The sequence below is a fragment of the Drosophila mauritiana genome, chromosome X (assembly GCF_004382145.1).
Source record: "Drosophila mauritiana strain mau12 chromosome X, ASM438214v1, whole genome shotgun sequence".
NCBI classification, from domain to species: Eukaryota; Metazoa; Arthropoda; class Insecta; order Diptera; family Drosophilidae; genus Drosophila; species Drosophila mauritiana.
Window position 1 is genome coordinate 14,230,253 of NC_046672.1, and position 15,863 is coordinate 14,246,115.

Sequence of the window (15,863 nt, forward strand, 5' to 3'; positions counted from 1 at the left end):
CTGCGGCATGTGCTTCATATGTCCCCAAAGCCGCGCTGACAAGTTTTTTCCACGACGCTTTGCAGCGCGGTTGTTTTTCTTTGCTCCGGCGACACTTTGTTACCCAGTGCTGCTGCTCGATTTTTCCTCTAGTTCCTTTTTTTATTTTTTATTTACTAGGGAATCCAGTGGGTTTTCATTTTTTTATTTTTAGGTGGCTGGGAAGCTGAAAGTTTGCGCTGCGTGAAACTTTTTAGTTGGTTTATATCGCACCGAGCTTGGGCGATGGAAACGAGCGCAAATTATGAGATGTCCTTGCTTTTGAATATGTAAGGAGCTGTTTCTTTTCACTCTCACTCTGTGGGCCCCATTTCCCCGATTTCCTCTATTTCCAGCGTATTTTCTCAGAGACCCCTCACCCCGCACCATCAGCTCACATTTTTTACTTTCCCCCCACCTGTACGGCTGTTTTGCCAAGTTGTTTGCTTAGTTTATTGTTGCCATTGTTGCTGCACGTGAGAGGTTGCTGATTGGGACTACCTGGCAATACCCGGCGATACCTGGATACCTGGCAACTGAGCTGGGAGTCCGACTGCAGTCGAAATGAAGTGCCAATCAGTGCCAAAACCTCCCAACTGCGGCACAGGGGGTGGCTCAGGTCGACCTTCCGCCCGCTGGCTGGCAGGGGGATGGGTGGTGACTTTCCCACCCACCCACACATACAAAACAGACAAAACTCACAAGTCATTTCGGCAATCTCCTTCACGGAAACGGGAGAAAAAAGTGTCTTAAGATTTCCCGGGACTAACAATCCTCTGGATTGTTGTTGCCTCACAGAGGGATACATTTGATGATTGCCATTTACAAAGCATATTTTTGTTATTATTATTTCTTGTTACACATTTCCTAGCTGCTTGGACTAACAATTTATTATTGTCTGCCCTTTACGAGGAGTACAATTAATGGGTCTCGGTTTAAATTTACTGCATTTGAAGTGAGCTTTTGGTTTTTGTTTAAAACAATGCTAAAAACTCTGCCTCTGCCTCTCTTTGGTAAAATTGAATAACGTTTGAATTTGGTGTACTTTTTAAATGCATTATGTTGAGTTGGCTTAAAGCATATGCTAAAACCATTTTTAAATAAATTTAATTATATAGATAATTCATTTTCCCGTGTTTACCTTCCCTTAATTGAATTGAAAGTTTAAAGCCAAATATTTTGCTGGCGATAGCTTCATTCCCCCCAATTCTCGCCCGGATTCTCCATCTCATCCGTTTCCGATGGCACAGAAACCTGACTAATGACACTTCCGTGATGTTGGCCAGAAAATTTTGCTAAATAAATTGAGCCCTGCTCTCGCCCGGCAAGATAGTGCAAATAATAATCACATTAAATTAGAAAATTCTGCACTCATAATTTTGCTCATTTCTGCTGCTGCTGCTGCTGTTGCTGCTGCTGGATTTTCGCTTCCTGTCGTTCGCCTGCCAGGGGCCACGCCCCTTTTGGCACACAAAAGCGGGCGGAAGGTGGCGGGAAAGTGGGCGGAAAAGGAGGAGGATGCTCGGTGATGCCAAAAAAGCCAGAGGCATATTTGAAATGGCTGTAACCGGCAACTGTTTTTATGCCATGGGTCGAGAATCTGGGCTGGGATTGCAGATTTTAAGCATTTTTGGCGTGTGGGTCACTTCATTTTGAGCGCCTGCAAAAACAGATGCTACTGCTGTTGCAGTCGGGATGAATCGGAATCTGAATCTGAATCAGAACCAGAATCAAAATCAAAATCGGAAACTGAATGGAAATATTGTAGCACACAATAATGGCTTCAGATCATCATCCAGACACAAGTGGGGCACAAAAATAGACCCTCTTACGATTTTTGAAGTACTGAGCAGCGGAAATCATTTTTGGAGCACCATAAATTGCATTGCTAGTTGGGATGAGGGGAATTCGATGGCGGGGAGGCGAGAACGAGAACTTGGGCGAATCCGGCTGAAATCAAAATGCAATCAAATTTATGCATAACAATATTTGGCGAGCTCAAGGATTGGCAAAAGTATGTGAGTGAGTTTTCGCCAATTACAGTGGAGAACAACTGAAAGGATAGAGAGTTTGAGAAAATGTAAGCCTTGAATGGCTTGTATTTGATGTATTTCACTTTGAGGTTGCCAGCATAGATTTTCCACTCTTATGCTTAAATATTTGTATCTTTTTGCCTCTTACGATTAATGCAATTTCCGTTCTGAGCACTCCTTTTGGATTGAATAAAAATTTGTATTTTTTGATTAGCAGCCCAAGCGATTTGCTTTGATATTTTAATAGCATTTTGGGAGCAATGTTTCTTTGCTCTGTTTAAGCTCTGGTTTTTAATCTATCTATTGATTTTCAATTTTCCCTTTGCCATATGACTTCGGGCCTTGGGTAAACTTTGAGCTAAAAGTACGCTTTTAAACTGAATACCGGGTATCGTGTTCATTAGGTGAGCTGGCTGGATATTATTTCATTATATATAGCTTGAAATTTATGTTGGCGCTGCTAAATGGGCCAAGGCAATCGCAAAATCCCCCGATTTCCAATTCCATTCTCACACATTTCCTTGCCAAATCATTTGGCCTGCCGCCAACACAATCGGCAACAACGAAAACGATGGTAAATGCAACAAAAATGCGCAATTTGCAATTGCACAGAGAAAACACAGTTGTTGGCAGTAGAGGGGGCCTAAGGATATGGGTGCGGGGAAAGGGGACATTCTGGGCAAAATGTGCAATCCTCTTTTTGGCGTGTGGCATCCGCCGCATAAAATCAAAATTAATTTGCTAATAATGTTGTCGTAATTATCTAATTGCCTTCACATAGAATGCCCAGAATGCAACTTGGTGATTGGTGGTGCAAATTGTACAACAAATTCATTAACAGGCCCAAAATCCGCACAAAATAATTACCAACTGTGCGTAATGACTAAACCAAACATACTTAAACAGCTAAAAAATACATGACGCTCTAAACATGCCAAATTTAGGGTCATTAGTTGTTTTTTTCTGCGATTGCGAGTGCAGTATTTGAAAATAGGCTACTCTGAAACTAATTACTATCACAGTTCATACTTTTTTGTATTTCGCAATGTAAGAACAATTTAAAATTCGTTCGTCTTTAAGCATCACAAGCCCAGTTGGCCACACTGAAATCAATCCTATTCAAATTTCCCCTTTTTAATGCTGCTCGATCCCTTTTGCTCATTCGTTGAATTTTCAATTCCCAGAGCAAAACAAATTCAAACTTCAAACTGCCATCGTGAGTGGTAATGCATAAAACCAGCAGCTCGGAACAAATAATCATAGGGACTAATATATGTCCACCCACACACACACATGCACAGTTTGCATTTTGGAGTGGGACTCGAGTAAACTGAATTTTGAAACAAAAGTACAATTAAATGCCGCACGAGGGAGAGTCCCTTAAAATAATTACAACTGCCAGGGCATAGGAAACGAATATGCTTCAATGTGCAGAGAAAAAAAAAAAGAAAAAAATTAAAAGTAATTTTTGTACCTTCGGAATAAATCTGCAGACCTTTGCAGAATACCTAGGATATTGAGTTTGTGGGAAACATATTGGCAATAAAATGTAATTTAGGAATTTAACAATTGAAATAGGTTATAATTGGTGATATCACATGCATGTGGCAGTAATTTCGCCCAGCGTTTGATTTGGAGTGTGGCCGAACAGGAAATATGAAAATTGCAAGGGAAGAGGAAAAGGACGATTGTCATAGGGACATCTGGTCCAGCTGCCGCTCCATTTGCCAATCATTCGAAATGTTCGATTCCAATTCGCATTTAAACATGCAGAAGCTGGGCGTTTGTGCATGTGGCGGTGCAAGTTGGTCAGCCGCACACACATAAATACGTATATATATAGTCCGAGTATGGATGTATGTAAATGCGGGCAGTGGGACAAAGTCAACACAATCCGAAATGCCGAAATCCCGAAATCCCAAATCCTCAATGGCGGCCCGTATCCACAGGCACACACTTCGGCATGCGATTGTTTCGCGCCATTGCCACAGACCACAGGCGATGTCAACGTTCCGCAGCCCAAAATCTTTTTTCCCGCACCCAAAATGCTATGCGTTTGTTGATTTGTCAGGCCCGATTCCAGCACAACCCAACCCAGACCCCCTTCCCCGTTCCATCCGATTTACCCACGCCCCTGGCAGCGAGTTAAGCGGCGCGTAATTATGGCCAACAGTTAAGAGCCGTCGAGGGGGCAGCTGATTCGCCATAAAACTCAAAGAGCATATAGGAGCGGCGAGTCCTGCGCTTTTCGTCCTGGACTTTTCGAGAGTCCCACAAAAGGCAGCGTGCTGCTAAGCTCAGCAAATCCGACACTGTAACCAAATTGGGAAACTAATGGGTATGCTTATTTTGTTTATTTTTGTAGAATATTTGTCAGTTAGTGAAACATCATGTTTGTTTTTATAATTCAATTGGAATCTGAAGAACCAACGTTCCTTCAACTGCAACGAAGCAACTTAGAGTTTCTTACGGTGTAAGCAGTGGCCCAGCCACATTCGATTTCAATTTGGCATTTAAATTGTTTATCGTACGACGGTCTCCAGTGGCTTCTGTGCGTGTTTGCGTATGTGAGTGTGGCGGAAAGGATGTCCTGTAATCGTGCAATAAACACATACTCGTGCAGGCAGCCACACACACACCACACGGACACACACAGAAGTCAAATCGATGACTAAGCGCGCAATTAAAAGCCCCAAAAGTCAGTTTGGCACTGCACTTTGGAGGCAGCTCGACGCCATTTCACCCATCGCCAGACGCCGGACTAAGTGCCTCCCCTTCCTCCCTCTTTCGTCCTTTCAGGTGTCCTGGGTGCGACACAGGGATATACACCTGCTGACCGTCGGCCGCTACACATACACCTCCGACCAGAGATTCGAGGCAATGCACTCGCCGCACGCCGAGGATTGGACATTGCGTATACGCTACGCGCAGCGCAAGGACTCCGGCATCTACGAGTGCCAGATATCGACCACGCCCCCAATTGGACACTCCGTCTACCTCAACATTGTTGGTGAGTAGTCGAGAATATATATTCATTTGAACTGAGATAAGATTATACTTTGTGAGCTACCATTTGTTTGTGATACAATTCAATAACATAACTATGACAGACTGTGACCAACTCAATACTTATACTCATACTCTGTAACCGCATGCCAGCGTGTGACAAATTAATTTCACAGAAGTGCATACAAATACATAGTTTCAATTGGAGTTTCGTGAGCTCTATGAATGGTACTCAAAGTACGAGTCCTTTACTCCCGCCGTGCAAATATATAGATACAAAATTTGTATATCTATCTATCTGGTCGCACATTGTAGGGTCGACACAAAACAAGAAAACCAACTACATTTAGTTGCCCCCCCTTGTTATTCTATTAATTCCCATTTCCACTTGCCCTTTCCTTGGGCAAGTTAATCAAGCGGCGTCGTTATTTCGCTCAGTGTGGCCCCAAAACTGCCGCCAATTTGTATGCCATGCACGGCATGGCTCCTCCATCTACGTTTCCCTCCCCAACTCCCACTCCTAACATCCCACTCCCGAACATCTTAGCCAAGCCCCTTCTGCTCCTCCAGCTCCGCCAGCTCCACGGCGCTTTTAGTTGGCTACGTGTGAGTGATTTGCCAACTACTTTGATGTTTACACTGATATCCAATCTGGCATGGTGGGCACATGCAGACACAGACCGACACCGACCGACACACAGCCACACCAACGAATGTTGACCACTTGATGGGGTATCTATTTCCGGGTCTCCATTTCAGCTACCTTATCCCGACATCCCTGTAGCCCTGTAGCCCTGCATCCCGCATCGCAGTCATCCTGCCACCCAGAGCCCCCCATCCACTTCCACCATTTCCACTCTGGCGCGCGGTGTTGGTGTTGCGCACATGTTTGTGTCGTTTTATGGCAGCTTTTTGCTGTTTGATGATTCCCCTGGGCACCATTTGCACTTTATGGCTTTTCACAGGCCGCCGCCACCCAGTTTCTCCCATCCACAATCATCCTGGCCCGTCCTGGCCCATCCGATGAACACCCAAGCAGCCAAGCGACCAGGGGACGCGCATGATGATCTGAGATGGTGGATACCGTATACTGCGGATACCAGAGGAGCTGCTGGCCGCTGGAAGTTGGCGCTAGTGGGATGGGCTGCGGTGTGGCTGCCTCGGCTCATAAATCACAACTTATGCGGCACAAAAGGGCGATGCCAAGAAAACGTTGCCTTCTTTTTGAGGCGCCGCAAACTAATGACACGACACACAATATTTTGGGTATTTTAGATTTACTTTGTCATGACCGCAGCTGTGGTTACTTTTGGATGAGTGAAAGGGATCTGTCATATATTCTTCAAAAGCCCAGTGCTTTTTTTTCCAAAATGCTCTGATAACTAAACATATTGAATTCATAAGTTTCACAATCCGCTTGAAAGCAAAGTCGGTAGCAAAAATTCACTGCATGTAGACACTGTAAAAGCCCAAGAGAAATACATCTGCTCTCTAGTTTCTAAAATTTAAAATTTATAATCAATTAGTATGTTTCTCCGAAGCGAACATCCCCAGATATTTATATTTCTCGCTTTCACCTTATTTAGCCCCTCATTTGGCAAACATTTTTCGGCTGCACCCTCATAAATAAGGCTCTTTGTAGATACATATCTTATTTAAATCAAAACGTCCCTCGCCGGCTCTTTTCAATGCATAATTTGTTTTATTAATTGTTGGAAAAATTACGAGCTAACTTTTCTGGCGGGCAAAGCGTGCGAAAAGTTTCCGCTTTCGGTCGCCGGACGAGGCGGGGGGTTTTTCCAGGGGAGTGAAGCAGATGAAGCTTATTTCTGGGCAGGACTCAGTCAGGACTCACACTCGGAGTCACTGTCAGGCCCGAAAGCAAACAAATATGAAAATAAATAATGCAAATTTGTTTATTTTTCACACTGTCACAATATTTGAATAGTAATCAAAGCACACAAACACACAAACAGCCATGCCGCATGGACATGGCAGCAAAAGTTGCAAGGGGTGTTAGGGATTGAAATGGGAATAGGAATAGGAATCGGCATCGGAATCGGAGTGGGAGCAGAGGAAAGGACGAAAGGACGAACATGTGTACGGTTGCATGAAGCAGACTATAAACATAAACCAAACCATTATTATAATGTCAACACAAACACACATAATTCCACTTTCAACACTTTGCCTTCGGGGTTCGAGTGGGGTGTGCACACATACATACATTTGTGTACGTATGTGTGCACATATATGCGGAGCGGATATGGATAGGGGCTGCAGGTTGGGCCGGATACCGGAACGGGGGGCGTTGCGAACTGGGGCGTGGCCCTGCCCGCAGTCACGCACAAACACATTTGCGGTTGTTTGCCATAGAACCGGCGCATTTCTGCCCAAGCTTAAGCTATTATTCTGGTTTTGACTGTAGATCACACCCTGAAATGGAGTCTAATGCACTGAGAAAAGTTCGTATATACTTGCGGTCATTTAATTATGCTTATATGTGCTTATATATCAACAACTAAAGTTAGCTTAGTAACGAAACAAAATTAAATATTAATTATCCATCAAACTTTGAGCCAGTTCTTTCAAGTGTAGCTGTGAGTATCCTTGTCGAGGGGTAAACGTTGGCATTCGTCCTTCTTGTTATGCCAAATGCCAGCAAATAAAGTGCGTCCGTCTGTCATTGGCTTCGTGACGAAAGCTTCGTGACGAAACCCGACCGAATCGACATCAGAGAGTGGGCAAGTGAGTTTTTAGCATTTGTCAGTGACGACAGCCGCCATGAAATTGGGCGATTCGAGGGGCGGCGGAGCAATCGCCGGTTAAGTTATTGGCTTGTGGGGTGCGACATGCGATATGCCGAATGCCAAATAATTCAAGTCAATTTCCTGGACAAACCCAATGCCAGAAGGTTTATGGGACAGAAGTGTACGACCATTACATTTGGGGGAGACAGCAGACGTCGCCAAATAGAGGCGATATATAATGAATATGCATATATACATATAGCTAAAGGAGGGGAAATGGAAATAGAGCAGTGAAGTATATTCACTTGAAACAAATTGTGGACAGTCATTGGTACAATAATGGATGGAACACCAAGACTTAAGCAGTAGGTTTTCATATTTTTAGACATCTTTAAAAACATGTTTTCATTGGTTTTCCAAAAAGAGGGCTTATATGGGCCAAAACTTGTCCTACTCCATAATCACACAACAATTCCGTGTGCAGAGAAGAGCTCTCGATGATTATCAAATGTGCAATGATTTCCCGTTCGGCCAAATCGATTCGATTCGATTCGATGCGATTCCATTCGATTCGATTCGGATCGAATCCATCGCTTATACATCCAGTGCCACATACATGTACATATAACATGTATGCATGGAGTTGGGATGCGTGTGTGCGGTGCATATTGAATTTATAATGCACGGTTGATAGATTCTGGCTTTGCATCCTGTCAACTGCAAGCTGTTTGCCAGGACTGCCTTTTGTCCCGATTGTTCGGACAGGCGGAGTCAATCAACGGACAAAAGTCGATTTCGCAATTCGCCATGGCCATAGCCATTCGCCATTCGCCATTTGCAATTCGCAGCTCGCATTTATATATGCATGTGTCGGGGCAAGTTCATAAGCCGTTGCCCAATCAACTATTGAACCGTTGAATCGTGTACGTGCCACAGACCGTGGCAGCCAACTCATTGTCCTCCTTGTCGCCATTGTTACCCGCCAAAGAGCTTGTTGCGCTTTGCCCAGGGACCACTTTGCCATTGGCCATTTAGCATTTCAATTGGCTAAAAGTTCAAGGCGAACGCGGATTTTAAAATGAGAGATTGTAAGATGATATTGATATGGAGTTAAAGGTCCACTAAATCACTACTTTTGGTGTCAACAAGTGAGCAATAATATCTTTTAAATAGGATATACCAACGATTGCTTAAAAACATGATCTGCTCTAAATAAATCTTTTGCCGAACGGAATCTCGTAAGTGAGTGTGTCGCTCAATCGACTCATTCAGCGTTCATTCTCGTTGCCAAGTTGAAATATGTTGACGGTATCATAAAATCGCGCCTCGTAGAACAATGGCGACAACGGCAACAAATTTTATTACCCACAGTCAACGGAAAAATGAAGGTCGGGATCCGCCCAAAACTTCGGGACAATTCAATTGAAAACGCATAAAGGTTTATGAGCGTGTAAGCCTTTGCTGCCTTCTCGGAGTTTCAGTTTCGCCAAAGTGGGCGTGCCCCTGCCCCCGATTTTGTCTAAGTGGGTGCTTGTGTGTTGTTATAGGCAGCATTACGTTAACCTTTATGACAGCAAAGAAAACATATAAAATTCCGCACCGAAACGCTGACACTTTTATGGTTCGCATTAAAGATTGCGAGGGGTTTTTGAGGCTGGTTCATGGGGGTAAGTAAATGGGGGACTTTAATAAACAATAGGTTCAGTGTTATGTTACTAATTTAAAGTTGAAAATAAACTTTAAATTTAAATTTCATTATTGAGCATGAACAAAGGCATAAAGTCCTTGATGCTAATATATTTTATGTTCTATCCTCAATTAAGTGACTTAAAGAGATGGCGGCTACTGAAATAAAATCATTTCTAAGCTCTGTCATTTTGTTCTAAGGATGTCCTTACGAGGTTCTAGACATTCCGTAGACCTCTTAAATCGAGGCACATATCAAATATCGAATGTTTTTCGCCAGGCATTTAAAATCAGCTTGTAAACAACCAGAAAACGCAAATGGGCGGGTCGTGATGGCGACCTTTTCAGAATCATTTTTGGGCACATACACGTTTGATAGGTTTTATTTGTCTTTTTATTGAAATTTATTATTTGATTTACATGCCTTTAAGTGACAGGGAGCAACGGAGGCGCAGAAGCACATTGTGGCATTTAAATTCCGGGGGTTGTTTCGCCAATCTGCCAATAAATGTGTGTGAGTGTGTGTGCGAATTTGGTGTTTGCCTTTCGGCCATAAATCACATTCGAAAGCCCCGGCATAAAAGTTGCAAATTAGGCTCAAATGTTGACATGTCGATTAATCAAAGTGCAAGGCGCAAATGCAGCAACTAATTCGATAAGAGCGCCCAAATAGGAGTTGCCCAATTCGAAAGGGGGAAGAATTGGTCGAGAGATACCGAAGTGGGCCATGAATCATTCATAAGCGCCGTTTACACTCCCAAGGACTCCAAATTACGTTGATTAATGAGTTGAAGTTGGTGCCCAGCCCCGTTGGACTGTCCTAATATCTCGCCCATTGCCGTTTGCAGTCTGGTCACGCACTTGGCGCAGGCCAAGGTAGTTACAGTCGCGGTCAAGATGGTGGCATCGCCCATATGGCAGCGCATTATGTAATGGCAGTAGCTGGACACTTTTTGTATTTCTACGTTCAGAACTTATCACCTACCTGAGGTGATATCTTTGCACTTCTTTGGTTGGTTTAATTACTGATCTATTAAATGGTTCTGCCACGTTGTCACCCGTTGTATAGTTCTCAAAGTCGGATTCAGTTGGTAATTGAGTCGGCGAGTGGCGATGGCGACGGGATGGGGTCACTTGGAGCACCGAAGGAAACTAAAAATCAGCAAAGATAATCCGTTCGGAATGCTCCGAGCGAGGAGCGCATGACCGAGCGCCGGATCGAATGGAATTCCCCACCAGATATCGCCCCCGCATCTTGTCCAAATTAAAAGTAAAAAGGTCATAAATTCCTGCCGGGACTGGATGGATGGAATGTGGGTGTGATGGCATGGGGTGTTCCGACCGATATGGCGGGTTATTTGAATGTTCTACCGCATGAATGGCATAAATAATAAACCTGCTGCATACTTCTTGGCGCTACACACACACACACACACACACACACATTCACAATGTCAAAGCACACACAACCACGAACACAAACACAATGCGAAAGCGTTTGATGATTTCCAGCTGCTCCCTTGTGTCGTATGCGTAATATTTGTTTAATATTAACTCGCCGCACACACGCGCACATATATATGTGCCACGCCCCCAGGCCCACTCACATAACGCCCACATGTGCCGAATGACCCGCAATTTCCTACGCAACTCCCTCTTCCACCCGACTGCCGTGTCCTTTTTGGCATTGTTTTTAAAGGCTCCGGCCAAATTCCGTAGGGTTCTGTTGCCGAACCAGTTTTGGATCAATAAGTTTAATGTGTTGCGAACGGCAAAGTTTAAATTGCCATAAAAGCTGGCGGCCAACGTAGGTGAAACCAAAAAGGGAATAAATAAGGACATGCAAGGGGGATACGTGCATAGTACTGAAGGCAAGTGTTCGTCCGACTGAATATTTCAGGCATGTGAAAGTTTCCAGACTAAGGTGACACTTCAAAGTGCAGGCGAGAATTATCTTCAACAAGTTGCCTTGGGTGCTAGGATCTTCATTTTGCTCGCTTTTAAAGGCAAGTGCAGTTCTAAATTGATTTTTTTCATTGAGTGACTATTTAATTGAAATATTTAAATAAAATTAGAATCAGCCACTTACACAGTTTGTATAGCATGACCCCTTCAAAGTCTGTAGCTAATAACCATATCCATTGCATCTTTCGATTACTGAATTTTGCCCCAAAATGCTTCCATTTTACAAACTTTTCGCGAGGCATTTCCCATCTGAAATCCCATTGAGTTACTTTTTGTGGCGCACGGATATGCAGGAAAACTTTTCTGAGAAGAGCTCGGATTATTCGCAGAGTTAACTGCACATCAGGTTGACCGAGTATCCGAGCATCCAAGTATCTGAGTATCCAGGCAGCCGAGTACCCGGAGATCAAATCTCTGGCAAATGTGCTACTAACGCGGGTCGAGGGGGAAATGTACCGCCGAGAGATAACTGCGGAGCATAAAGAACTTCAAATGGAGATTGAGAGATACGAGCACGAGATGCATAGCAAAATGGGGCATAACCCAAAAGGGGAAAAAAAATCCAGCGAAGAGAAGGGAAACCGCCGACACACGCCGCACCACGCCACGCCCACCTAACCAGCCGCCCACTTTCTTTTGGGCGAGTGGCAGCCATTCGGCAGTACATAACTTTCACTAACCTTTAGCGGCGTTTTCAGCCAAGAGAGCACATTACCGTTAGCGACTACAGTAACTGCACTTTCACACACACACACACTCTGACACGCACACAAACACTAACGAAACTTCTTTGAGAACCGGAAGCGCTAAAACAGCCATTTTGCTGCTTCCCAAAATGGTGACGAGAGGGGGAAGCGAGGAAGATGGCGGAGAGGGAGATGCGGAAGGAGAAGAAGAAGGAGAGAAGGCAGCAAAGAAATCCCAATTTATTAGCATTGAACAAGGGAAGAGAGCAGGAAAGGCTCAATGGAGGATACACTACAAAAATTGACATACAAGTTTTCAATTACAAGATAGTCTAATTGGAAATGTATATACAAAAACAAATGGTACAAGAAATAATTAATAATTTTGCAGAGTATACAGAAACTAGTTTATTGAACAAATTCTTTGCGCTTTCATTCTAAATATGCAGAATTCACTTAAATTGTATGCTTAAGACTTTAAATAGGTAACTATCCTTTCCATATGAAACCTATGAATTTGCGCTCACTGCACGGAAGAATTTCCGAAAGTGTCTGGGGGACAAGTTGGGAATTTCCAATTTTAGTTACGACCAACCGAGATTTCAATCAATGTCCTTGAACTAATGACACAATTTGTTGTTTACTTTGGCCAGCATTTGAATTTGAGATTTCTGTTCTTCCCCATTTCTCATTTTTTTTCGTATATTCTCCTTTCCCGATGTCACTTTGCATCTATTCAAGCTAACTGTTTTTGTAGCCATCCTTGAGTTTTTTGACCGCTGTTCGCTTGCTCGAAAGTCAGAAATTGTTTTACGATGAATAAGAAAGTAAACAAACGTGTAGATGTCAAATACACATGGCTTTTTTTTGTCTTGTATTTTTTTTTTTTATTCTGGTTAGTGGATGGTGCGAGTTCTTAGTGGGTTAGGAGTACATATGCTCTGGTTACGCAGCAGGAAAGAAAACAATTTAACGCAACGGTAGATAAACTTTTCTTAAACAGGCTCAGGACGACTCCTAATGGCCTTGGGCATATCTCTGTGTGCGTGAGCGTGTGTGTACTTTTTGTTTTTTACTTTTATTGTTGCTCGGGCTTAACCGAAATGAGCTTTCAAAATGGTTTATGCGCCATTTTGTGTGTGCGCCGCAGCTTATGGAATGATTTTACCCCATCCTTGGCCAAATGTATATCTCATTTTTTGCTCCTTTGTCTTTCAGAACCCGTCACCGACATAATCGGCGGCCCCGAGCTGCACATCAACCGCGGATCCACCATCAATCTGACTTGCATTGTGAAATTCGCACCGGAACCGCCGCCAACCGTCATTTGGTCCCACAACCGCGAGGTGAGTCCACAAAAAGCCGTCACAAAAACGTATAAATACCGCGAAACCGCAACGAAACCACTTGACATGTGCACGTCTTTGCAAGGCTAACATATTCATGGCTAACCCCAAGTACGATATAATATTATATAATAATACGGGCCACAATACGGTCCGCATCAATAATAACGTTTGATAAGGGTCCTTAAGGCGACTGTCTCTTGGATTTTAACGATTATTAGTTTCAGTTATGGCCATGTTTTCTTCAAAAGTACAGACTTTTCAACGATACAGTGTCAGTACCTTTCGGGAATTTCTGTTTGCCTTCGTCATATTGACTTAAACAATATATCTACTTGCATAAGAGTCCCGTCCCATCAAAGACAGATTGTTATGTATATAGTACTTGAAGCTAGTAACTATTTAATTCCAAATTCGAATAGATATCATAAGTTCCCAGTTGCCTAAAATATATTTACATAAGTCCTTATCCCTCCCAAGTACAGCATCACTAACAAGGTACAAAATCTTTGGTCAGCCACAATCTCGTTGGCCACTTTTTCTCCATTTTTTGGCTGTGCAAATGTCAAGGAAATTCTGTTGCCGGTTCCTATTTTTTATGTTTCTGTTATTTTTCGGGAGTCGCTGGCGTAATAGGAAATCTCCCCCAGCATAACGAAGCTTTGAAGCTAAAGCGCACCCGGCTTGACTAACACGATGTCATTAATAAAAATTTAACTAACATGCTCTGCGCCCAGCATCCCGAAAAGGAACACAAGCACAAACCCAAATATTATACCCACAACAACGGGAAATGTAACAATCTAGCCCAGCTACCCGGGAAAACTGAATAAAAAAATAAAAAAAAATACTTTGTGTGTCCTGGCACTTAAGCTTTTTGCCTTCCCCCCCGTCGGCGTTATTTATTTCAGATCATAAATTTCGATTCACCTCGCGGCGGCATATCATTAGTCACCGAGAAAGGTGTGCTGACCACCAGCCGGCTCCTGGTGCAGAAGGCCATCACCCAGGACTCGGGACTCTACACATGCACCCCCTCCAATGCCAATCCGACCTCGGTGCGCGTGCATATCGTCGATGGTGAGTAGCCCGGTATGCAAAACGCTTTGGCTTGCCTAAATATGAGTGTTGTCCTTGCTCTCCGGATGTCCTTGCACTTAGAAAGGAAACCGAGTGAAATGTCTAAATCATAGATAATCTCTAAGCTACTACTGATCAGAGTCAAAGCTAGCGGGGAATCAGGAATTAGCTAGGCTTTTTGTTAGCTTGCTTACTCTGTAGTTTATCCTAGTAGTTTTTGAGCACATTTCTCTCAGTGCAGGGCTTAGCTGGCTTGTGGGTCAGGGGTCACTTTGCGAATGGGCCAGCACAGCAAGACAAATGTGCGGCCCCCAAAAGTCAACTAAGCTTGTTTGGCTTTATTTGACAGACGAGCGCGTCCAGTGATTGACGACAACTTTTTCTAAAAGCTCGCACAGTCTGGATGGCCGCATGGATTTTTGGAAGGAAATTTGCCGGGGGTGCTTGCCAACAATTAGCCGGCAACTTTGCGTATGAGCAATATGCTTTTTAGTTTGGTGCCCCATTGAATGAAAGGATGAAAATCGATGCGGCACAAAGTTAAAGCGATACGAATAGTACATACATACATAACTTTATTGCTTATATATAATGCCAAAGGTATATATGTACATATATAGCGCTTTATTTTATAATACAACGTATATTGGTTTCACCATGACTAATTTGTGTGATTTATGATTTCATAAATGTTTAAATCTATTGGCTCCGCAAGTTAGATCTCCTCAATTTGTTGCCATATCTCAAATTTCCACACACACACACACCTACACTGAAACGCACATGGTAAAGTCAAAGAAAATTAGTTAGGAAAAACTTTGAGCATCAACATTTGCTCAAGTTTTGACTCGTTTATGCCGCAGACGCCTTTCTCTTTTTCGCCGGAGGATTTCCCCGGCTTTTGGCTGCCACTCCCCCTTTTCAGAATTGCCCGCTCCGCCGAACTTCCGCCCAACGTTCGCCGCTTCCGCTGAGGCCGGAAAAAAGCGCTTACAAAGCAAAAAGTTTAACAACTTGAGCGCAAATGACTTTGGCGTGTAAGCGGCACGCTACAACAAATACGCCATGGAATTAGACTAAAATAACAAAAATAACAACAACAGCAACACTGTATATAGTAGTAGCTAAGGCATCTGAGAGTGTGGAAGAAGAAGAAGCAACTTGTTAAGTGGAACAACTGCTGAAACTTAAGTAATTAACACAAGTTGTTTGCGCTCAGCGTTGCGGGCAAAAGCGCCGCAGGGCATGGGTATTGATGCCAGCGGGGATGAAACCGTGGGGGGCGGGGGAGGT

The 15,863-nt window shown here is 43.5% G+C and overlaps 1 protein-coding gene across 3 annotated transcripts in view; it reads left to right on the plus strand.

Annotated features, from left to right (window-relative positions):
* LOC117147010 (zwei Ig domain protein zig-8) overlaps positions 1 to 15,863 on the plus strand; it is a 133,495-nt gene that overhangs the window by 111,617 nt on the left and 6,015 nt on the right. For all 3 annotated transcript variants that reach the window (XM_033313693.1, XM_033313695.1, XM_033313694.1), the window contains 3 exons: positions 4,851 to 5,061; positions 13,363 to 13,490; positions 14,402 to 14,570. In XM_033313693.1, the coding sequence (XP_033169584.1) occupies positions 4,851 to 5,061; positions 13,363 to 13,490; positions 14,402 to 14,570 (508 nt within the window). The remainder of the gene's footprint in view (positions 1 to 4,850; positions 5,062 to 13,362; positions 13,491 to 14,401; positions 14,571 to 15,863) is intronic.